The sequence below is a fragment of the Ciconia boyciana genome, chromosome 3 (assembly GCF_034638445.1).
Source record: "Ciconia boyciana chromosome 3, ASM3463844v1, whole genome shotgun sequence".
Classification (NCBI taxonomy): Eukaryota; Metazoa; Chordata; class Aves; order Ciconiiformes; family Ciconiidae; genus Ciconia; species Ciconia boyciana.
In genome coordinates, this window is record NC_132936.1 from 33780961 (window position 1) to 33807022 (window position 26062).

At 35.4% G+C, this 26062-nt stretch overlaps 1 protein-coding gene across 6 annotated transcripts in view; it reads left to right on the top strand.

The window, feature by feature from the left end:
• The window catches only part of FAM135A (family with sequence similarity 135 member A), a 93660-nt gene that overhangs the window by 36473 nt on the left and 31125 nt on the right, over window positions 1–26062 (top strand). For all 6 annotated transcript variants that reach the window (XR_012041358.1, XM_072855259.1, XM_072855258.1 and 3 more), the window contains 11 exons: window positions 4249–4328; window positions 8490–8629; window positions 8746–8816; window positions 9145–9318; window positions 11925–12051; window positions 12408–12561; window positions 15059–15136; window positions 17122–17171; window positions 18924–19079; window positions 25430–25503; window positions 25810–25964. Coding sequence is in view for 5 of the 6 variants with exons in the window: in XM_072855259.1 (XP_072711360.1) it covers window positions 4249–4328; window positions 8490–8629; window positions 8746–8816; window positions 9145–9318; window positions 11925–12051; window positions 12408–12561; window positions 15059–15136; window positions 17122–17171; window positions 18924–19079; window positions 25430–25503; window positions 25810–25964 (1259 nt within the window). In the remaining variant the exon portion in view is untranslated. The remainder of the gene's footprint in view (window positions 1–4248; window positions 4329–8489; window positions 8630–8745; window positions 8817–9144; window positions 9319–11924; window positions 12052–12407; window positions 12562–15058; window positions 15137–17121; window positions 17172–18923; window positions 19080–25429; window positions 25504–25809; window positions 25965–26062) is intronic.

The window sequence follows — 26062 nt, forward strand, 5'->3', positions numbered from 1 at the left end:
CTAATAGAGCAAAAGGTAGCTAAAGGTCCTTACATTGATGGATGCTGCTGTTTTCCTGGGTGATAATGTGTGTTCTTACAGTGTACCACCTCTCTGAATACCATTGATTCTTTTCTTCAAAACAGGGAGAGTAGCTTTAAAGCATCTTCGTCAAAATATTTCTGACTTCTTTGTTATCTAAAAATTGCAACCTTTAATAATCTGAAAATGGTGTTTTCCTCATTTAATGCAGTCAAAAGAGAGATTAAGGGACAGGTTATAACACAGAATTTTTCAAATTATTCTTCAAAAATCTTCACAAAAAATCACTACTAGTCTAAGCTTTAAGAACCCCAGTACTTTTCTGGAACCTTAATGCTAATTGGAAAGCTTCATCTATTTTCTTTTTTTAATATTTCTACTTTGGAAAACAGTTTTACATAAATCTTGAACTTAACATAGAGCCCCTGTCTCTATTATCAGTAAGGCATTTTTTCCAGGTTGCCATCAGAGTCAGGACTTGAGAAGAAGCCAAACTGGTGCAGGGTCAGTTCAAGTATTCCTCTGTCACGTTTCTGGGACTACAGGTGTGTGTCAGAGAAAATGCACTGTACCGAGGTTGGGCATGTGAATCTTACTGACTTGCTTTATCACAGGCCATGCCACTGAAATGTTCGTACCATGTTCTCCATCCCTGTGGACTTCAGGAAGGTGTTTTAGTATATACACACTGATGGACCCAAACTGTTATACACTCTGAAAAGTTTTAGTACTAAGCCTGCAACTGCCTGATTAGGTCTGCACATGCCACCTCTTGGAAGATGCTGGACTGGGCTTTGAAAGCTTTGGTAGACTCAAGCTACTTCACCTGTTTGGGCACATTTGCTGTACCATTGGTGGCATGTTTGGTAGCATTGTTATTGTCTGGGATTTTCCACTACCCGGGATACCTTCATTCTCTCATTATGTAAGATAATGGAGAGTTGATTGTATTCAGATCTTGTTTACAGAGTATTTTAAGGATATTTGGGATAATTGAATGTGATAGGTGAGTAACAAGTCCTTGATACTGAATTGTTATATGGAGGCGCAAGCAGGTACAATAGAATAGATCAGGTTTATGGGTCAGTTGTTCTGTATATGAGAACTAAGCAGTGTTTATGGTACAGCTGGGAAATAGTTGAAAGTGACTTGGTTTTGTTTTGGTTTTTTAAAATAGAAAAGGAAGCATTGCGACACAAATTTATTAATGAGTTGAACCAGAGATGGAAGGAAGATGAGGAAGGCAGGGCTTGGGGGGAGGAGAGTAACAAGGCTTGATGCATTTTTTTTTTTTGACATTTCTTTTAAAATTTGCTGTCAAATGAGGAATGTGTATCTTAACTTTAGAAAGCATTTCCTTGTTTTATGTATTACAAATCTAATTCCTTTGTGAATAAAGTACCCTGTTTCAGTATCATAGCTCTTCATTTGCAGATAGATTCTTAATATATATGGCATTTGAAGATGAATGACAGTGAATAATTTGGGTAAATACTGTGTAGGAGGTTGGTTTTCTTATTTAAATGTCGTGATGCAGTTGAATAATTGTTTCAAAGACCTAGACACAAGATTTTGAATTAATGTTTACATGTTTGCCCTGAGCTGAACTCCTACAGGATTTTATTACTCAGATTAACAGGTGAATGTTTTATGTTATAAACTGCTTAAAGTATAAATCTGCTGAAAATCAAAGCCACCTGTCTCAAACAAGCAAACAATCACCTTCATCTCCCCATTAACTGAAGTTAAAATATATCGGGCAGGTAAAGGGTTTACTGGATAAAGGGTAGAACAATCTGCTTTTGATTAATTGCTAGCAAGTAATAATAGGACAAGGAAGGATGTCCTAACAGCCTTTTGGTTTCACAAATTACATTCTAAGCATGAACAATTCTATCGATTGCTTTCTTTGAGGCCCAGATTGTAAACAGTCCCTTAATAGCATCTTTAGGGCAAACGAGCCTTACTGCATTAAGTAATAGGAATATCACATTGCACCTTTTTTCTGTTCGGTGCAGTTTTTATTTTGCCTTTGCCTTTCATTTTACCTTGTTACAGTCCTAATTCATTGATGTATCCACATTCGGTAAAGTTGTTAAGCCTTAGTTAAATTTATGCTCTGTAGAGCTGTCATGTGGTTCTAAACGTGAACTGAGAATGATGTAGATTTTGGATATTTTAAAGTCTAATAAAGCGACCCAGTTTAGTAGAAGGTTAGGGTGAGGTGAAGTAAAATATCTGGCATGTCTCTGAACTCCTGAGACATAATATTTAATGTAAACCATACCAATGGTACTGCATTCTTTTCTTAATACCTGAAGTAACAAGCAGTATGCTCTGCCATGACAGGCTAGTCATTTGGATCATGTGAAGATGCAGCTTGTAGTGGTAGAGTGTCAGGCTCTTGAGAAGTGTTTACTGTGGATCCAGAAATGACAGTGTGAAACTGAGGCTGGTGGAAAGTATCTCCTTGCTGAGGCTAATACATATTATAATGTATCATGTGTCCTCAGTATAGGTGAAATGAATAACTAATTGAATGATGGAAGTCACATCTGACCCAGAGAAAAGGAGTACATCAGTGTACTAGATTGCACCCTCCTGGATTAATGTTGAGAGGGCTCTCTTAATCTCCTCAATTCCTTACACTCTTGGAGAAGACAACTGTGAAAGCTTAATGTTGTTTTGTTGGTTTTTTTAATCCAATACAAAATGAGTTCATTTACTATTTATGAACCAGTTAAGAAGTGTATAGGGAATCATATTTGACCTGTGGGTTTCTAAAAACAAAATACGTAATTATTAGTTTTTAATAGGTTAAGTTTTATTCCATTTTTAAAAGGTAGGAATCATTTTGCTGTCATCTCATCTCTAGCAATATCACTCATTCATTAAGTATCTTCTGTTATAAAGCATTCTTTGACATACAGTTTTGACCAGACTAAAGTTGACTTTTTAATTTTGTGGAAGGATTAAATTAAGAATTTTTTTATTGGTTGATTGTTAGGCTAGTACACGGTTGCATCAGTTGCTAGCAAAGTTCTGGATGGTCAGCTTTAGTTGAAGTGTTAGAAGCCAAAACCAGAACAACACAACAGAGTAGGTTGGATTTGGATAGTGGGGATTATGAAAATGAGCCATAAGACTGTGAGTGGGTCTACACTGTGAGTAGATTACAGAGGGTAAATTGCATACTCATAAGGGCATTTAAGACCATGCTTCTGCCTAAAAAGGTGGTTTTGTCTTCCTGCTCTCTACTTGTGAATGTTCTTGCTCCCTCCCTTTTGTTGGTGTTAGTGTTTGTGGGGCTGTGTGGTAGGTCACATAAGCTCACTGAGGAGCTGAAGCTAACCCCTTCAGACAAAAATAAATGATCTGAAATGGGATGAGATGGAGAGAACGTGTCATCTCAGTGTATTTACGGGTGCTTGTGTCATGTAAAGACTTCCATAAAATGAGTATGGGTGACAATTAAGGATTTCATAGATGAAAATCAAAGCTGGAAACGGTATGGAGCTGAATAGGATTAAAAACTGGTTAAAGATGGGGGCAGAGACCCAGAAAACAAAGACTTTTGTGTTGTTTTTTTAATTTTAGGATTTCAGCCTGTAGTTTCTGCCTATGATGGCATAAAGGCAATAGTACTATGTCTTAACACTGAAAGTACTGTCATATTTTGCCTAGTGTGACCCTTTATTTGCACTTTTTAATATCTGGTGGCCACAATCAATGTAGAAGAGTGTCTGATGTGTATTCTGAGGATCCTGGGGTGGGGAGGCAGCGGAGACGTGTTGCATTTTCACAAATAGCTCCTTCAGTGGCAGAACTGGCTATAGCAGTCCTGTAGATGTGCTACATGGTAGTTCCTTCTGAGATAGTTGTAATGTAGCTGACAATCCTGACTTTTCATTCATATCACTTCTCCAGTGTAGTTTACCATGTATCTCCATAAATATTTGCCCCAACACTGTGCAGCATGGAAAGACTAGCTCTGTGTTGAGGCTTCCTTCTTTTATTCACGTGTTTGGCTGCCGCTCTGGTTAATGATTAAGAAAAAAACCCAACAGGATGAAGAGTCAAACTAAGACAGTTTTAAGCGTCATAGACTTCCTTGCCCTGTTCCTCCTTCCCACTTTCCATTCCTGCCTTTGTCGTTGTATGTATCTGTATATGGTAAATGAGATGTACTGTACTGTATGTATTGCAAATCACTGTCTTTTGCTTTAGCTTTTACCAGATTCGTGCATCTATGAAAATTCCTCCAAGAATTCCACACAAATTAGAAGCTAGCTTGTTACATGCAACTGGTAAGTGCAAAAACATCTAGTAAATGAGGTCATTTACTAAATAAGACAAAATGAGGTAATTTACTAAATAACTAAGTAAGACAAAAGCATGCTTTTTGTCTTACATTGTTATAACTAATATAAAAGTGTTTTTAATTTTGTTGTTATTAACGCAATAAAAATGTAAGTTTTTTTGTGATGACCTGCTGAAAAATGAGCTTGTTTTTAGCAATGAGACTTAAAAGTTTATTACAGAATTTGTGTTACTGTTTTTCCTCTGTTAATTCCCTTTGCTGGTAGCAAAACATGGTGTTTCCTTTATATTAGTGTCTTCTGTTTTTTCCACTGATCTGCTCAGTCTTCTCCATGACTCAGACTAAGATGACCAAGGGCATATCTCATTTAAGTAGATATCCTCAAAGTAGTGGAGAACTTCGGATACAGACTCTTATACAGATTGCTAAGCCCATTTTTTACTGAAACTTGCTCTCTTGCTGTCTGGTGGCAAAGCTGAAAATTGATTTAACCTCCTGAACAGAATTACCCACTCCCTCATCTTTTTTTCTTTTTTTTAGCTTGGCACTCGCTTTCAGTTTCTTTGTCCAGGTAAACTGAACCTGGAGAAACCTGTTAGTGCTCTCCTAATTCTGTGAAGACCACATCTCAGCATGTTGTAAAAATGTGAAAAGCAAAAATATGAATTAAGTTTGCAAATGTCAGGTGGAATTCTTGGAATTGCAAGGAAGAAAAACCTGCGATAGTCTGAGAAATTGTGATTCGACATTACTGAAACCTGGATTTTTGAGGCTATTTTAAAAGTAACTCTGAGTAGACCAACAATGTAGATATGGAATTTTAGTCATGCTTCCTGAATATTTCTTGGATTTGTGTGAAATAAATAAATAAATAAATCTTATGAACCAAGACTATTCCACTTCAATGGCAAAGTTTAGCATGGTTTAGGGAATTTAGCTCTGCTAAACTGATCCTTTAGTAAACAATACTTTTTTAATAGTGTCACTTAATGATATGTTTAATATCACTGAAAAAAAAGTTTTTCCACTTCATGGTATATTTTAGAATGACCTTCGTTATTTTTTCAGAAAGCTGCAGTCTTCTTAGGAAATTGTGACGTATGTGTTAGCTACCTTGTCGCACATTACTAGGCATAAAGGATGTAAACATTAAGACTGCAATTTGATGTGAGTTTAGATCAGCAGTCCTGTCAAAAAAAAAAAAAAAAATCAGCCCATTATTTGCCCGGCCACTCCTTCTTGCCTTCATATTGCTCTGTGCTCTGTTGACACAAGTGTCTAATTTGGCCCAGGAGCTCAGCTGGGGAACTCATTCAGCTGGCAAGCAGCCATTTCACAAAAAGCCAAACCCCTCCAAACCCAAAAACTGGGGTCCTTTCTAGATCAGTCTCAGTTTGGTTTATCAGGTAGTTACTGGTAATGTTTGTGCCACAACAAAGTGGAGAGAAGGGTACAAGCTGGTCAATGAAAGGGTGTTAGTTTGTCCTTCTTGTGGATATGATTGTGCTTGGTCTTGCTGAGGACCTCTGCCTTCCATTCGTTTCAGCTGCTTGCTTAATTTAGCAGAGCTGGATGCTGTAGCTCTACCTCACTGCCACCCTGCTCAAGGTGGTGGAATAGCTGATGCCAGTGACTGAGACTGCTGTTATTTGTAGAAAATAACTGCTATTATGCTACCTGTGGACTAGCACTAAGAGGGCTGACCCACTGTCTGAAAGTGTCTGTTGCTTGTTGACCAGAGGAGGCTGGACAGGAGCCCACAACTCTCACTCTTGAGAATGATGTCCTGTGTTGGTCAGGTACTTCTTCCTATACTTTTCTATCTATCCCTTGGTCTGTCTTCCTCATACTTACCTGTTCTAAATCCTATTCCCTGTGACAGTGTCATGGTTTTTGCCACTCAAGTCCAAGTCATTTTACCTACATCTAGCTCTCCCTAGCCTCTGCACAAGTCACATGCACAAGTTTTCTTACCTTAGCTGTGTGTTTGCACCTCTCCCACAGACTGTTTGATCTATCTCTTCCTTTTATTTCCCCAAGTCAAATGTACAGTCTCAGTTTTCCCTTCTTCCTGTTCCTTTGCATCTCCTTCTACCCCTTGCCCAGCCCTTCCCAGCTCTTCATGAGGTCCCATGATAATTTAAATCCAGTTTTTTTTCCATTTCTATTTCCCATGTCCTTTAGTAGTTGACTAGAATTGCTCAGGACCCAGGATGAGTGTCATTACAGATGTGATACGGCAATCCACTTGCTTTAGCTCCAGCCTTGTGAAGGTCTCCTGGCATTCTTGTAATTTGAAGGGAGATGTAGTCATGCTCTAGCAAGTTAAAAGAAAAACTTATGTAATTCTAGCCTGTATGAGGTTGTTTCAGGTTTGAGGCTGTTCTGAATTCCTCCTTCTATCAGCACTCATGGCTGGTTTTCAGGAAGAAAAAAAAAGAAGAAAAAAAAAAGCACATTAGGAATGAGATGTCTGTTTTTACGATGCAAGAATAAATTAATTCCCCACTATTTTTTCCCCTCAGTAGCTGAGGTGGCTTTTTGTGTGGATAGAAGCCTAGAAATAGTCTTGGCCAGTCATTGCATAGTTGACTTAAAAAATAGTAGTTCTGCCTTGACTTCACATTTGTGAGACCTTGCTCCCCACGTAAATGTGGCTCAGCCTGTTCCTGGTGTCAGCTTTTCCTCTTCGACTCCTCTCTTTCACTTCTGAGGGTGCCGTTTCACGTTACACTGAAGTCAGCAGAACTGAGGGCTGTAACTCAGAGTTGGACGCTGCATGGGAAGTGGGACCTCAGCCATGTGTCTCCGTTACTTCTTTTGTATCAGACTGAAGTGGGAGATCCCTTTTACTGATGCTTTGTGGTTATATCAGATTACGTGTCATGTGAAACCATACCCGCTCTGCCTTTCACCTGTAACAGATGACATGGATGGATATAAGCTGAAAGTGGCATGATATATAGGGGAGTTACTCTTTAATGATTCAGCCTTTGTCAGCATTTTGTCCAGGACACCTAAATTGATGATATGTATGAAAGCACTTCAGCAAAACCCAGTATTTTTACTTGTTTCGAGTTTCTGAAGGGAAGTTGAACTAAGACGTTATGAAGATTGTAGAGTGGGAATATTTGCCAGGTACAGTGATTTTCTGTCTGAGGCCTGTAGACCCCAAACCTGTAAAGTGCAAACTTTCCAGATTTTTTTATTTTTGCTGGATTCCTTTGAAGTAATTTATTAAGAAGAATCAAAAGAACGTTAAAAAGTGTTTTGCACTCCCATTTACACAATTTCTAGGACTTTGTGTTCTGGAAGTGGTTAATGTTATCGAGCCTTATCGAGTAATAAGAAAGTGTCTATTTCTGTTACTTTTGTTCTTCCAAGTTCCATCTTCTTTTACGTGTTGTTTCACAGGATAGCGCCCGTCACGATATCTCCTGTGTGATAACCCCTTGCTAAATACTTCCTCAGTAACTGTTTTAAACCATTCCCTTTCTCATTTCTTCTACAAGTCTTTTAAGGCTTTTTTGGCAAAGGATTCCTTGACCATTTATCACACTTTTCTGAACTCTTTTTGATGAGCAGCCTCTGGACTGAAAGCAGAAGTGTCATATTGAATGAGAAATGTAAGGTTCAGGTGATACACTTGGAACTGATCTGGCCGGAGTAGTACACAAAGATTTGGAAGGAAAGAACGAACTACCTCTGTTCTTGATTAATTCAGTGGAGTGGTATATGTCATTTAGCCTCTCTGCCTCATCTGTAGGTGATTAAGAGTTCTCAGTGTAGTTAAACCTTGCAAATCAACATGAATGCTGGATGAAACAAGACAGATTTCAGGATTTTTATTAGAATTTTTGTTGCCTAGAATGTCTTAGTCCAATTTGGAACAAAGCAAAAATTCTTCAGTCTAGAACTTATATTAAAAGCAAATTACATTAAAAATATTGATATAGTATTTCTTTCAAACAAAATGCACTCCTTCGAACTCCAGCAGCTGCTGACTGAAATGGAAACTGCTAATATTGTTGGTGTTACAGTTTTAATAGTGGTCATGAAACTGATAGGAATGATAGTTCCACTTATAAGCTGCTCGGGGGTTTCCAGATTCTAGGCCAATTATATTAATACTTGCTTCTCTTTTCAGGTGCAGATCTTGCCTTTCCTGCTTCAATCCATGACAATATAGTTTGCAGTAAAACATTTCAGATTCTTTACAAAAATGAGGAAGTTTCTGTGAACGATGTGATGATTTTCAAAATAAAAATGCTGTTAGATGAGAGGAAGGTAATCTGCCATGCAACTTTACTATATTCAGATAATTAAGTCTTCATTATGTACAATTTGGATTGGTATAAATAAGAGACCTGAAAAGATTTCATGGTTCTACAATTTATTTTTAGATTGAGGAGTCTCTTAATGAAATGAATTTTCTGCTAACATTAGATCTACACTTCACGGATACAGACTATTCGTAAGTTTAAATATAGAGGATTTTATTAAAGCAACAATATATGTTAACTTTTTAAACTGATTAAATCTGTATTATATATAGATGTAGTGTGTTCATAGTAGACATATATGAGGGTAAAAAAGAAATCTGACTCTGAAGTCTGTTAAGATTTCATAACTGGTTTGTCTCATTCTGATTTTTTTTTTCATATTTTTTTTCCTGGGGGAGATGTCATTGCATTCTAAAGTATAGACCTATATTAAATTGCTATCTGCATCAGTTATTAATAACTTGCACTTTAAATATGATCGTTCTAATTGTATTTTGTTTTGTTTTAATTTCTTTTTAGACCAGATGACCTGAGCACACTACAGCCAATTAGTAGCCGAACTTTAAAGTTGCACTTTAACTTACACCGGGGCCTTCATCATTATGTCAATGTTATGTTTGATTACTTCCACCTTTCTGTTGTATCGGTTATAGTCCATGCTTCTTTGGTTGCTCTGCATCAGCCATTGATAAGGTAAACTCTTGTTAATAAAATGCAAATAAATTATTGAGTGTCCAAATGGAAATGTTATAAAAATAGAATACTTAAGAAGGAGTTAAATCTATGGCTAATACAGTTTTCTTTATGATGATTTTGGAATTCAGGGCCCAGAGGGATGAGAAACTTCTTGTTTACAAAGTTACCTGGAACAAATTTTGAGTTTGTTTCTTTTAGAAGTAAGAGTATGTAGTGTAGAAGAGAGATAATACCCAAGACCAGAGAAGAGGAGTGTATAAATATCTGTATTTATACATGTATATTTATGCATATAAATATTTATACATTTTCTTAATCGGGAAGATCTGCTGCTCACTCTAGTTAGTGACTGAAATAGGTGCCATTAATACAAATAGGGCATCTTCTGTTAGCTATCTTCACAGTTTTCAGTTACTACTGTAATGGCAATGATGTCTGCAAATGATACATTTACCATTTTCTAAAGTAAATGGAACTGGAGAATTTTACTCTCTCTTTAAAAAAGCTTTTGCCTAATTTTTACTGAAGCCTTTTTATTTCATTGACTTGTGTCACCCTTTGCAATCTGTTTACCTCGCTTCTCTAGCTCAAGAGTAAGTGTGAAAAAGGGCCATACAGTCAGTCACACATATGAAGTGTTCTTTACACAGCTTTTTCTTTAGCATATCTATCTTTGCCTTCTTTCATGGTCTTCAAATACTCCATGCTACTTCCCCCAAGTTTCTTCATATTCAAGTTCAGGCTGTGTCATAAATGTCCAAACCTTTAACTTAAGGTATTCCCACTGCTTGTCCCTGTCTTCACATCATGGATAGCTATGTGTCTATGTATGTTAGACAGCTGTTCTGTGCAGTAGGACTGTGCTGGTTTGGAGGATTCAACTAGCTTTTTTTCTTTTTTTCCCCTCCAAGTTGGATTGTTTTGGTGATGTGTTTTAGGCATGGTTATATAGTAACTGAACTGGCACATCTGAAAGGATGGCACAGCATTATTTGGGAGAGGAACAAGCAGTGAGGAGGTGGGAATTATCTTAAGCTAGTATTGTTGTTGAAGACTTCATCTGATAAAATAACACACTTAAAGTAACAGCATGTATGTAAAGTGTAAGTTGTCACACCGAACCACAAGTGAAATTCAAGCGTTTCCCCTATATTCATCCTTAGATGTAGGGTTGAACTTCACTTCAGTGTGAGACAATGAAAAACAGGTTTTGTTACTATTTTCAGCCAAAAATGTATTTGTCCCTGCTGACTTTTTAAAAGGTTGCAGAAAATCTGATGGTTTTCATACAATTTTTCCTCTGTTTCTGGCTTTTCAAGTGATGATACAATAATGCTCTTTAATTTTAAACCTCAACTTGATATAGCTTGTGTAAGGAGATATTGCAACAAAACAGCAACTTCCATGCTGCTTTGGTTATCTTTAGAGTAGAATGTTACTGGTGTCCATAAAATAATTTTAAGGATCCAAGTTGTCCTTTAAATCAGTTTGGGGTGGGGAGAGGAAGAAACTTTCAAATTTGCAGTGTTTTAGCTCAGCTGGGCTATCCCATATTGTAATACTTAGCAAATACTTTATAATTGCTGTATCCATATCCGGCTTGCTTTTCTGGAGCACCTCTTTCTGAAAAACCTGAACATTGCAGACTTCACTCCTTTTCATCCTTTGGGCTTTCCTGGGGGTGACAGTTCGGGTCATGCTCACATTATTGGCATCCCTTCCTTTCCTAGGGGGTCACTTTTTGAGTGTTTTCATTTTCAGAGTAGCATCCAGGTTCCTCTTGCGAACAACCAATATTAATACTGTCCTTGAAGGAGAGGAGATAAATTCCACTTGGTTACAGCCTCGGAGTCCTGTACAATCTACACTTTTTATTAACCTGTCATTGCTTATTTCTGCCCCTTATCTAAAAGTCCCCACTTCCTGCGTTCATTCATTTTTCGTTAATTTTTCCTAGCTCTGTGTCCTCGCAAGGCTACTGTTGTAGGATGTTCTGTTCTCCCAGGGGTTCAAGATGGGCTTTCCTCCTCAGTAGGCAGAGGTCAGGCATCCCTTAGGAACAGCAATGGCAATTTGTGTGACAGCTTTCCAACTGCTTGCTACTGCTTCACTTTTAGGAGGTAAAGTCCCCACAGCAAGGTTGCCAGAAAGTGAATGCCTCTTACCTGTTACAGTTCAAAATTTATCTATATGGCTTAAACTTTCAGGAATATTGTTTAAATTAGTTGAGATTTGCATTGGAAATAATGAGGAAGAGCTTCCACAATCTCCTGGCACAGAGTCTGCTGACCTTCATGGTGAGAGATGGCAACAGAACAGTTGAGGGTAATGATTTCTTAAATTTCTCCAACTGGGCAAGATATGCTTTGAGACTGCTTTAGAAGCACTGCTCCCCTAGCACAGCACCAGAGACAAACCTAGAGGTATCTGGGCCATCCTGAGGGGATTTAAAACAGCAGCCCACCATGCTAGGAACTTCCAGGATATTACTGAGAGTCCTTGTTTCTACTGCTTTTCAAGAAAAATCAAGAATTTGTTTTAACTATGATAGATTTGTGACACGTAGTATGTTCAAATTATCAGTTCATTTGTGCTTTTTACAGTTTTCCTCGCCCAGTGAAGAATACATGGTTGAACAGGAATGCACCAGCACAGAACAGGGACTCTGTGATTCCTTCTCTTGAAAGTGTGGTCTTTGGCAATAACTACACAAAACAGCTATCAGCAGATGTAAGAATATATCAGTATAACTTTTTTTTTTATTTTGTTGGGCAGTGTCAATTTTATCTTTTCTGCAGAAATATTACTTGATAAAGAATGAACTTTGTTAGACTTACTGCGGTGTGCCACGTGATATGGGAAACGAGAAAAATTGTTCTAAAAGGCTATGTTACATGCTTCAGGAACACGCAGATGGAAAGCTTACAATATTTAGTGTTTAACCTTTTTTTTAAGATATTACAATCCATTGAAAATCACAAAAATATGGATGAGGTTTGTGAAAGTAGTTAGTTTATGTGTCTTGTTATTCTGTTAACACTTCATTTACTGTACAAAATTAATATGTGTCTCATCTTTTTTTTTAGGGATGCAGTTTTGTCGTTTCAGAGTCTTTCCTCAGCCATGCCTATAATTTCCACTATACGCTTTGTGCCAGTTTGCTGCTTGCTTTCAAAGGGTTACACAGCTATTTCATTATGATAACAAAGGAGCTCCCCTCTTCTCACCGAATTGAACTGGGTATGTTGAATTTAATAAAAAGCATCACTTTCCTGTTGATGTTTATTAAAAATACCCCTCTTCTAGACTAAACTGGCATAAATTTCATACATCTTTTATATCTAAAATCTTTTTGCTCAAACTGAGCTGGAATTTAATAACTCAAGAAAAAAAAAAATAAGTACTGTCAAGTTACTAATAAAATGAGGAGATAACAGCCTGAATTTATGCAGATATATTTTTTCTTGTTGGTCTTGATTTGCCCTGTTATTTCAAATCACTGTGTTTAGTGGTGAGAAAGTTAGAGAAACTCTTAATCCAAGTAGCATGCTGCATTTGGTTGTTTGTTATAAGGAAACATTCTATATTTCTATAAACATTTGAACTCTGTAAGCTTTGATTTGAGAAGAATATTACAATGGAAACTTATCTGGAAAAAGACTTACAAGAAGAAATTGCTGCTGACTCGATTTGTAGTGTAACTTTTTAAAGAGACTTAGTTAACCTTAGGAAAAGATCTGAATAGACGAGAACTATTTCTATAAAGCTGAGTAGTTAAAATATGCTTTCAGAAAAGCTATATCTTTAATAAAGTTAAAATTAAACTCTTACAGGACAGTCTCATAGAAAGAAATTTAAGCTCTATGGCAATGAAGACTTCTAGTAACTACAGTTGATAGAAGTAACTGTGAAAATATTACATGAAATGTAATGTATGGAAATGTACGTTACATTTCTGTAGAATGCAGGTATATTAGAGAGCCTAGCCTCAACTTGTGAACTAGGAGAGTGTTGAAAGTAAAAAAGGAAAATACATTGGCATTATAAAGGATGATTTAGCCTTTTTCCTCATCAAGCATATACCTTTTTAGTCATGTAAAGTTCTATTTAAATCCAAAAAATAGTTCTTTGGAATTTACATTGATTGTAGGCAGCATTTATTGATTTTGTATTGTTTCATTTTACCAATGTGAAAACTAAGCATTATGAAACAATAAGGTTGGAAGTTGAGATATGAAAGCTATTTTAAAAATGTGATGTGGTCAATTAGTGATTCAAACAAAGAATGTTTCACTTGTATATTACAAAATACAAAGCTATTTTTTGAATTTTTTTTTTTTTTGAGGGAGAGAGTGCATTACAAATCTGTGCATAGAAAAATACCAGAAACTGAGGGTTTTTCTTTATAGAAGAAAAAATACTGCTACAGTTATGGTGCAAAGAATATTTCTGTGTCAGTTATCTTAATCTTGATATGGAGGGGAACACCCTATTAAAGGAATGACTCAGCTCTTGGTCTTCCTTTTAAGGACAAAATGTACTTTTTCCCAAATAGAATCTGTTGGCACTATTGTTGTTGTAAGCACAGGCCTAAACTAAATCTTGATACTTAAATCTTTCAGATACGATCTTCAACTCCCCTAAAACATGCCTACAAAATACATATGAATAGAAAAAAGCCAGCCATTGAGCTGCAGAGTTGGGTTGTATCTTTCAAACTTCACTGAAGTCACCAAAAACATTTTCATGAGCTTCAGTGGAACTTAAGTCAGACCTTTTGTCATTTCTGTGAGTAAGTTAGCTTACCTTTAGGAATGCAGGCTTGAACAGTAATGCCCAAAATAAATATATGAAGAGACTATTACTACTTACATTTAACATTCATTGTACATATTCTGTTGATGGTTTGTTTCCTGTGGGGGTTTTTTTTGTTATTTTTTAAGTCTCTGCTAGAATTACTTTATTTTCTTATTTGTAAATCTTTTTTTCATTTATTTCAGTTATTTTGTATATACATTGATTGGGACAATTGGTATAACAAAAAGGACTAATAACGTAAATATTAATTATGCTACTATTACTCACCTTTTGCTCATGAAAAATAACTAATGCCTACCATTAATGCTAATTTTTCTAAAATCCATCAAGAGTAAAAAAAAAAAAAAAAAAAAGCTGTGTTTCTGTGATGTCTATAAAGAAATTGAAGCTCTCTGGACTTCACAAAGTACACAATTGTCATTTGCATTTATTTTTAATTCTTAAAGTAAATGAACTGTTTTATAGTGGAGATTTTATGTATGAAGTTTAAATGGGCTTTGCAGAAGAGAATCTGAAGTCCTGTTTAAATCCCAGAATCGTAACTTTTTTGTTTTAAATTAAATTATTATCTCTTTAATTTTGTTTCTTCTGTTTGCTTTGGTATTGCTCTGTCATATAATTTTAACACAAGACAGTGATTTTGCAGAAGCATGTGCAGACAACTGTTGGACTCAATAACTGTAATTGAGCATTTAAGTATTATTTGGCTTAGGAAATAAAAAATGCTAGCTTAATGTATATCATGAGTGATATCTAACCTAGAAACTACACTAAAATTATATGCTTTCATGTACTGACCTAACTGCACTAATTGCTAGGCTAGCAATAAGCTTTTTTACTAACTTTAAGGCAAATAATAAATCACAGATGAAAAAAGGAGTGTAGTAACTAGTGATGTGTGTGCAATCCCTATAACTAGCCAAGGCCAGCATGCAGGTCCTTTATGAACGCCTTCTCAGAAGAAAATATCCACGAACCCAGAGAGACGCCTACCTAGGTATGTTTCCAAAGCAGGTGATATAACCCCTCAGATTTTTATTAATAATATAAAATATTATATTCTTTTGTAAACAGGAACACTACTTCACTATTCAGCCATCGTGAACGTATGTTGAACTCTGATGAATTCTGCAGAATTGAGCTACTTATTTCTAGGCTGAATATAGATAATAAAATGAGAAATTTTTACTGTTTGGTTTAGTGTTGTTCTGTTTTACTAAACAAAAATTACTGAAGAGTTCAGTGAGTTGTGACCATTTAAATAAAATAGCTAAATATTATAGTTTCATTTAATTCATCACAGACTCAATTTTTTAGATAGTTAAAGTCTAATACCTTTTGTTCCTGAGAAAACTTTCAGGTTGCTTCTGGTATCTCAAGGCTTGATTCTTCCAAGCACTACACAAGACATTCTCAAAGCTTAAGGTGCATTTGTCTATATCTAAATGGCCAGTTCTCCCTTTGGAAAGTGTCTCCCTTTGTCTTTTGTCCAGCATCAGGCCGACAGTGCTGTTTAAGCACAACGAGGCTTGAGATGGGAAAAGAATAAAATGGCAGTTCAGTCTCATAGTAGGTCAGCAGCTTAATCATCTATAACTGCATTTGGGTTTTGTTTTAAAAAGAAAACAAAACTGTTTTTTAGCAGAGCCAGCAAAATTGCATCAGATATTTGCTGGGTGAACATTACTGCTGTAGAATGTTAATATTTCATTTCCTTTTGCCTTGTATTGTCTCTATTCTGTGTTTTGTTTTTTGTTTTTTTTTTAATATAACATTGTAGTTTGGGATTTTCCATAATGATTTTAGACTTCAGAGTTTTAAATATTGTTCAAAGCCTATTCTCAATTGCAGTGTGACAAACAAGATGAATAATCAGTATTGTGTCTCCTAAGGAAGCCATTTGATTTTTTCATTAATGACAAATTTTGTCTGGCCACAGACACACCAAAAGTAGTATCATATCTTAAACTGTTTTCATATATTTTCAGAATAATTATCATCAAGTACTTTTTAGCTAATATAGGTGTATGTAGTTTCTTTCAAAAACATTTCTAAACTTGTTTCTGAGAACTTCATGTGTTTCTGTTATTTGCATATTTTCTCAGAACTTTGTGTGAATTAATTTGTTTGGCATTAAGTTTAAACCTAAGTATAATGGATGCAATTAGTTGAAAATCAGTATATACTTACTAAATCTAGGTGGTATCATTTGAAGATGAGTAAACACACTGTTGCCATTCTGTAAACCTATGTCCATTATCCATATCCTAAATTTATTATTGTGGGTTTCAAGGTATGTTTTGTTGGTATATGTTTTCAAGAAACATTGCAGGTTTTTTCCTTAATACTGTGTTTCAAAAATGAATTTAAGCACAAATATTTGTTACAGACAATTTTAGGGTTTATAAATTGTTCCCTTGTTACTGGTGCCTCAGATGTAGAAGGAAATCAAAACATAGTCCTGAATTATTATTTAATTGATCAGGTTTCCTTCAGTAGGGTAGGAATGATTAACAAGGAAAAACATCTTACATGAAGGAATAAATCTGTTTTCTTTATAAATAAGTCATTCAGGGTTCAGATCCAGTTTAAGCTACCATACCATGGAATACAGATTTGCTCTTAACATTGAGCTATTGAGAGAAAGATAAATTAACGCACGGTTTTATTTGACTAAAATATAATTCCTCAGACAATTAAAGTACTGTATTTATATTCATGTAGCTTGAAAAGTAGGTAGATAACATACCTGTAGAAAAATGGTATTTGCGTTCTGTCCTCAGTCTCAGAAATGAGTAAGAAATTATTTTAATGGGAGTCTATAATTTACTTGATTTAAAGTTGATCGTGGTACTTAATATAGCTTCAAGTTTTATTTGATGGGGCTCTTTTTACGTTTTAAAATTGGTTTGTGAGATAATTGCTTTTACTCTGCAACTTGGAGAGTACATTTTTCATGGATATGTCCTCTCATCTTTCCAGAAAACATAGATGTAGAAGTTCGACTTACAGAATTGTGTGAAGAAGTAAAGGTACAATTTTTTTTCATTTATTAAATAAGTGAAATAACTATAAAAGTAGGGTATGCTGGTTTCATCTGCTTTTTGGGAATAAACTGTTTGTTTCAGTAGCAACATCCTGTATGGTTTTTGCCAACACTTACTTCAGCTGCTCCTCATTCAAAGAGAAATTGCTCTACTGACTGCAAAACTTAACTATGGATCTGGTGGCTTGGCGTGTCAGTAGTAGCCATGGTAACTTTTGTATACTACAAAACTGAAGATTATAGGAAGGCGGATTACTTGTATTGAAATCCCATTTTGAATTTTCTGAATTTATAATTTGAATTTTTGTTTTTGATGATATGAAATAACAATGATAGAAGATCAAGCAGTAGTAGTAAGTTGCACAAAAGCAGATTCTCCAAGCCATCCCCTCATCTGCAAGGACTTGTCCTGATGCTGTCTCCTTCTCCTGTTTTCCCTACATTCTCAACGAAACACTGTCTACTTCAGATTACTTAGATTTGTCTCCCCAACTTTCTCCTTAGTCAGAACTAGCCCCAGCTGAGTAGCTAATTTCCTTGTCACAGTGAAGTTTAAAGCACAGTTTTTAAAACTTTTTTGAAAGATTTTCCATGCTTTGCTGCTGAGTGGGCCATCTGCCCAGCTTTTGAAAAATGTTTGATTACTGTAGTAGTAGTATGACTTCAAGGAAACGTAATACTGACTTTAAAAGGATATAATTTGTATAACTGGAGGCAAAACCAGCACAGTTAGCTCTCTGTGGGCAACTAATGATCTTACTTTATATGTTAAAAGTTTTTTTACATTTACATAGCTTCTGTAAATTCTTTCATTACCTATGTTATTTTGTTTCAGTAGTTTCTCCCTTAGCTTGCTAAAGTATGTTTATATTTTTTCCTTTTTCTCTTTTCTGTTCTTTTGTGCAGTTCTCATCAAAATTCTCTCTCTTACTTCCATGCTCACCTGCTAAGCTGTTGTTTCAGTATTTGCAATCATTTTTTCTACTTGCTCTTTAATATCACTGGAGTTGGGTCTTTACTATCTTTACTTTTTAAACCCTTTGCCTCAGTGCCTTATGTGCCTGCAGTGAGTTTATGAAAAACTATTTTTTTTTTTTTCTAAAATGGCAGGGAACATAAGCCTGGTAGTCTACACTTGACTGGCATGGAACTATATCATAGGATTACAGTACATTGTTAAGAAAGAAAAACTTGTTTTGCACTGAATTTGTCTGGTTCTAGGAAGCCTATACTGTAACACTGGTTCCTGAGCATGTTTAAAGTGTATGTAGATACGTAGCAGTATATAAATGTTATTGTGAGTTGTGACTATTCTGAAATGGAGATGTCTTTATTAAATTCTTAAAATTGTTTCAAATTTGGACTAACATAGCAAGTATCGATTTTCTGTTTTCTGATTGCTGATTCCTATTCCTTTCAGTTACTGTATTTTTGCATGTTAGAAAATACAACAGTTGCAACTCCGTTATGGTTGCCATAAATGGAATTGTTGCTTTAATTTAAGGTCAGGAGTCCTAATTCTGAAAGACAACTGGATAATATTTAAAGCAACATAACCTAATCTGTTAGTGTTGTAACACAGATTAATTAAATTCTGGTACTTAGACAAAACAGTTGTCATTTGAACGTTACTTTTTAAATTAAAATTCTCACTAAGATAAAGTACACTTTTTTTGATTCTTGTCTGTACATTATGGTCTCATCTGTTAATCATGTAAATATGTTTTCCTAACTTCAGAAAATGGAAAATCCTGATGAACTGGCAGAACTTATAAATATGAATCTTGCTCAGCTTTGCTCACTTCTAATGGCTCTCTGGGGGCAATTTCTGGAGGTCATTACCTTACAAGAGGAGGTCACAGCATTGCTAGCACAAGAGCATCACACGTTAAGAGTAAGTATTGACTCTGGCTTTAGGAACTCTGGCATGTTCATACTCTTACTAGGTTGTTATGGAAATGTGTTTCACAATGAGACTCCAGATTCTAATTTTTCTAGGTTTTTTGTGGAAGATTAGTTGGAATCATAAAGGGAGCTGTTGTATTGCATTTGTTAGCTTGTGTATCATGTTGTTAAAGCTTATTCTTGGAATACAATACATAAAATACATTATTTATGTTTATGAACCAACTAATTAATTGATCTTTTGAATAAGAAATGCAGTTCAGAAGGAAAATTGCAGTCTGTGGAATAAGATGTATTTGTGCAGAATGATGTATTTTTCTGCAGGAGCCATGCCTAGTGTCCACCCTGCATTTTACTTTCCTACTGCATTTAAGCTGCCTGCTTATATCATAAAACAAAGTGTACTTTCCTTCTGAATTAAGAATTTGTAACATTCATAAGCTTTGAAAACTCTCTTAAGTGGGTTTTAAAAAAGAAGAGATGTATTGGAAATTATCTGCCATGTGAGTATGTGTGTATATGTATAAAAAATATACATAGTGAGTACCTACACACACAGTTGATCTGTATATGTGTATATAACCACAGAAATGCTGGTTCCCATAGTGAAATATTTTCAAATATGAACTAAAGCATTACCCTCACTTTCCAATAAATATATTTTTCCCTCCCATCTTTTGTGCCCGTGGATTTGAATAAACCTAGCATTTTGAAGTTTCCAGAGAGTAAGATTCATTAAACAATGACACCCACCACCCCTACTCGTCAAACACACAGCTTGATGTTCAGCTGGCCTGGCATCTTTACTGTCTGACATGACAATCTGTGCATTTGTCTCGCACACATTATAGAATAGGTCACTTTAAGAGATTATCTGGAGGCGCTTCTTGTACAACCATTTGCAGAGAGCTTGTTAGAAGGTCTGGTTAATGAGAATACACATTATCAGTGCTTTGTAATAGCCACAATCCAAAACACAGTATTTTGAAGCTTTATTTTTCAGAGATTTGGTTTGTCTCACCAGCATTTCTGTCACTTGCATCAAAACCCTTTCTGTTTTGGTTCTGGATGGGGAAAATGATTATCAAGGATACTTGGACTGTGGTCTTATGTACAAACTTGATAAATCACATCGTTTAATGAGGGAATCGTGGTTGTGGAAATGGCCTATTCTGGAGAATAAATGGAGTCTTTCAGAAAGAGTGCAAGGCTTATTTGTTAGACGTGCTAGCCGTAGGAAAGTGTGAGCATTTTACTGGCTACCTATGAATCTTGCTTACCTTTCTGTGCTTTTCATATAAATTCTGGAATCCTTCAAGTTAACTAGTGGAAGGTATGAAACAAGAATACTGTTTCACTTAACCTGCACTTGCATTCAACTGCTGCTATGTTAGTGTTTGTACAAGTATATATTTAATAAAACCAAAAGAAGTATTAATACTTTTATTTTTACTGCTCCAATGTTTAAAAAAAAAAGAAAAGATACTGCTAATGATTATGTATTTAGCTTCTTAAATGTGGTTTGTTTTAAAATTTCTGAAAGTCATTCTCTCTAGCTCTCAAATACCTTAATTATTGAATTTTGCTGCAGTTATTTTAGGGAATATAAGTCGAAGTAGTTAATTATACTATGCGAATTGAGATATTGTGCGTATTAAAAGTATTTCTTTGATGCTTTCCAGTTTTCACAAAATTTGAATAGGAGTTCCCTTCCTCCCTTCTTTTTTTTTTTTCTTTAAAAAAAGAATCATTTGATCTCAGGCCTGCAATTTTTCCCTTTCCGGTTGCTGTTAAGCCCACTTGTTTTATTATCTGTTACTACACTACGCATAAACAAACTTGTTTCAAGCACCACATCATAGTTAATTTTTGCCTTTTTTAATAAGAAAAAAGCAAATTATTCTTTAATAAAAGCTGTAGAAACGTTATTTTCTGGAGGTATGAAGCCACACTTGCAGCATAGTGGTGTGGGGATGAAGAGTCTTACGTAGTGCTCATTGTAGCTTGCTAGTGAGGGACACCGAGTCTCTGAAACTTATGAGCCTTCTAAGTTGAGCTCAGAGGTGATCCTTCTTATAACTCAAAAAGTTGAGCTTATTTTATTTTTTAAAGAAGTGGCTAATTGCTATTTCTTATTGAGTTCCACAGTTACTGGATACTACATTATCTACCCAAACATCAAAGACTGAAAAAGAGATATAGAACATGGGTAATCTTAAACTTACCTTTTTATTTAGAGCCTGATAGTGAAGAGCAAGCAGGCTGACTGTAAAATTTGAATAATATGCCATCGAGAAGGAAATTCTACCTGAGCCAACTTACAGAGAACCAGCAATGTGTTGTTACTTAATTTTACAAGCAGTAATTTGCAAATGTGATGCTTGTTTTCTATACTCCAAAATGTGAAGAGCTTGTGTGCATATTTTGCCAATATATGCAATTAAAATATATGTAAAAAGACATAGCTTCACTGGGCTTCCCACGTGGCAGTAGAGCAGGAGCCAGCAATCCCTAAATTCAGTAAACCTTTAAATTAAACAGAGATGGTAAATTTGAGCCTTGGCATTTTTAAGAACATGTTTGCTTGTTGATTTTGGATCCTGTTTTGCAGTGCTTAGTATAATATTTGTAATTTGTATTAATAATCTCTAGAGAATTTATATTCTGAGGGTTTGTATAAACTTCTTTTGAGAAACATGCGATTATGATGTTTCACTAGAGGTGTTATTTGCACATGTCAAATGATGCGGGCTTTCTGGTTACTGAATTTAGTTGAGATTTGAGAGATGACCTACTAATTCTTCTCTTGAGAGAATATCTGTCCTTTCCGGAATAAGATTTTTGTCCTATACAAAATTCTATCCTTCTAAATAATGCCTGTTATTTTGGAAATCAATACTCTGTTGTGTTCTCTACTGGATGCTAAATCTCTTAGTTTTACCTTTTTATCTTGCAATATTTACAGACTATACCCTCCACAGGAAATTTCTCCCTGGGAAAGTTTAGTATTAATCTAAGATGAATGAATGCTTATGTTTTTAGGGAATCATTCATCTGACTGGTTTAGATATTTGTATTAAAATATGCCCTAGAAATGCCTGTCATCTGTATGTGGTCAAATAACTTTCACCCTCTTTGCACAGATGCTTAGAGAACAGGTATTTCTCATGAAGTGTTGTTAGAAAATAAGGTTATAATGAAATAATATATTTAAAGTATTTAAAGTTACTATTTTAATAATTTTACTTATTTTTACTTATTTTACTTGAGTATTTAAATACTTAACTATTTTCAAATAATTTGAATATTAAGCACTACGTTAAAAAAATCAGGAACTAGAACATCCATCAACTGCACTATCACACGGATAAGGTTTACAACCACGTTTTATTGAAAAAACTGCTTAGAATATGTTATTTTTATATTACAAAAAATTTGCACACTGAACTAGTTCACCTGTTTGTTCCATAGTGACATCTTCTGGTAGGTCTGAACATGCTCTTCCAAAATTATTTATTTCAGTTTGATTAGTCCTAAAATACTAAGAACTAAGATCTCAGACTGCTGCTCATAAACATGCAGGGACTCAGTAGATTTTCCACAGCAGTTTTTCTATCTGATTTTTCCTCCTCTTCTGTTTACACTGGGAGGACCACAAAAAACGTAGTTTAGGGAAGTCTGTAGGAACTAGGAGTAGCGATACAATTTCCTCCTGCAAAATCATTGCAGAGTCGGCCCAAGTCAGTAGTGCCTGAGTCACTAGCACCAGCTGGTAGTCGTTCTGGTTCTGCAGAGCCTGTTTAACAGCATCCTAGCAAATGCCTCAGTCCTTCCATAAGTTAAGCTCTGATTAAACATAATAAACTACTGTTGGTTTGGATTTTTTTTCTCTCCTTAATATTGATTTATGTAGCTTTTGGAGCTTGCTTTCAACTAGTTTTATACCATTGCTATTATACTAAGAGCTGTCTGGAGCTGGTAATCAGATTTTCTTCAAAAGCACTGGAATTACTTAAACAATTACAAATGGGATTTATTGCAAACAAAAAAAAGCCTTCCTTTTCTGTTTAAGATAGTGGCAGAATTCTAAAGATTCATATAACTCCAGTTACTTCATGTGGTAAAGTGATTGCTCGCATCTGACATCAAAACCACCTTGCTTGCCTCCTGGGAAACACCTTTATGCTCCTTTCCTGGCTTGAACCACAGACATCTACGAATTGAGCAATATTGCTGCTGTTATTTTATTTCCTATTACATGATTGATTAGGATCTTTAATTAATTTTTAAATTGCTTGGTTTAGAATGATAACCAGTCCAGTCTTTGCAATCAATTGCTCTAAAATCTAGTTTTTTAACCAGTAAAATTGTCTCTAAGTCTATTGTATAATGGTCTGCTCCCTTTCTGGGGGAAAAGTCGGGGATTAGCTCTGACAAAACCATCCGTTTGGAAGGTAGATGTCTGTTTAGAAAAGCCAGCTGGGGAGGTGCAGAGGAATACTTAGGAACACCGATTCTAATCCCACGTATGTATGCATAAACTCCTAACATAATTTCTGAAGGAGAGCAGATACATCTTGTGCATGTGTGTGTGTTTCTGGTCACTGCTGAGAGTGGAAGTTGCATTTACAAGGAATTATTGAATTTAGTGTTTTCTTTTTACTTCAAGACATTTTCCATGACTATTCACAGATGGTGTTATCACTGAGATTAATTTCATATAATACAGTAAATTGAATTCTGGGAGGCTAGGACAGGACTTTCAGCTTCTAGTGCAGGTTAAAGATTGGGGGTTTAATATTTGTGGTTTGGGGTTGGTTTTTTTTCTTAAGCACCTTGGAGCAATTTTTTTCCAGTTTTTATTTTATTAAAAGAAGAAAGAGGAAAAAGTAGAAGCTACAGAACATAAAACTTCATTCAAACGGTACTCTTTAAAAGTATACTGGGCAGTGTATCAGGAGGGAAAACTAACTCTTCTGCAAGTCCTTATCTCTGAACAAAAGTTAGTGTGGTCCTGCAAGTCTCATGTTTGCCAGTTAATGCACAGGATTTTCATAGTGCCATGTCTATGCTCAGGTTGGACGCAGATGCTGGCCGCAACTGTGAGTGAAGTGAAAGAGCTGAGGGAACTGAACTAGGTCTGATGCCTGCTCCACCAGATACACTGCAAACTCTCACAGTCTGTTTGGGAAGTTAGGTGACTGAAGAGGAAGACCCAGAGTATATTGAGGAAATAAAGGAGTAGGGGGCCAGGAAGTGGTTGGTAAAAAATGAATTGACTAAGTAGACTAGCTACATATGTGGTTCTCTAAGTGGAATAGAAATTTTGTTTTAATTGATATAAACAAATTGATGTTTATGCCCAAGTTAATGTGCAAGCCCAACAGCCACTGTACAGCACGCTGTCTTTTTTGTATGTCTTGTAACGACAAACAAGATACTGTCATGCTGCATTGAATTGCATTTTTTTGATGCAGGTAATTGGACAGTTGCAAAAATAAAAGTTCTGAAAATGCATCTAGATTGAATGAATATTTTTATGTAATATTGGAAACATGAGATCTCATCTTGCAAAACCTTAACTTTGGGGTTTCTACATACTGCATTTTCAATACATTGATTATGTTTTTATTTGTAGGAAATTGCTGTATAATTCACACTCTATTTCCACACTCTGTATTTGATGATAAAAAATATGCTTCTCTATGTTATAAAATGCCATTTTAGTATTGCATCGTTTATTGACTTCAGGCATACAACTAAGTCTTGAGTACAGTGCTTGTAATTAGCATACATTTTGTTATGTCTTTGTCATTAGCACTGAAATCTTTACAAACAAAAGATTTTTTTGCACAGTAGTTTACTTTGGGGTAGAGAGTATTCATGGAAAGTTTGAAATGCATACTTCTCTGTATTTTGAGACTGTAGAGTATCTGATGGGTTTCTGCTTCTGAAGGTAATCCTCAAGCACATTCAGAAGTGTCCATCAAACAGTCATGCCGTTTCTTCTCATTGAAATTTCTCTTAATAATTTTGTGCGTTATTGTTTCGGGTGAGCCTGATTTGGACAATTGATTTCTTGGTAATCAAGTTTTCAGCAGGCAGTTGAATCTAATACAGTTCCCCTCAGTCATCCAGTGCACAAATTAAAATTCTCATTTCAGACGCTAGTCTTGTCTGTGGCATCCTCTTCCCTCCAACTCAGAGTGAACATTTTTAAAAAAGTAACTGTCTGTATAATACATACAAGTTAATAACATTGCTGGGTAGGAATGCTGGTGGATTTTCAAAAATTGTATGTAATATAAAATAAGTTCTAACTTTATTTGGATCTTGCAGGTACGCAGATTTGCTGAAGCATTCTTTTGTCTTGAGCATCCTAGGCAAGCTGCCCTTGCCTATCAAGAACTACAGTGAGTAGCCTTTTGAAGTGCACAGTATGTAGCATGTAGTACTGTTATTCTGTAGCTTATGCTGTGTAGCAGTACTGTCTTGCAAAAATGCTTACATAACAAGTTCAAGAGAAGCTTATGTTCTAAATATAGATTTTGAAGTTTTTTAATGAAAGTTATATAAGAAGTTATTAAATAACTATTAAAGCTATTAGATAACTCATTAGTAGAAAAACTTCTACTAAAGTGAATCAAACTGCTGATTTCTGTTAATGTAAAAATAAATAGTTCTGTTTTTTTCATGTAGGACCACTTCCTTTTTTTCAGTGCTCAAAGTCATCTACAGATGTGTGCAGCTATCAAAAACACTTCCTTCTGCAGTTCTCTTCCACCCCTCCCTATTGAATGCAGTGAACTAGATGGAGATATGAACTCCTTGCCTATAATCTTTGAAGATCGATATTTAGATTCAATTACTGAAGGTAAACACACCTCACAGAGCAGTTTTCTTTTTGAAGAAATGAGCAAAAATTATGTAAAACCTGATGCATTTTTCTTTATGTAAAGAAAAGAAAATGCA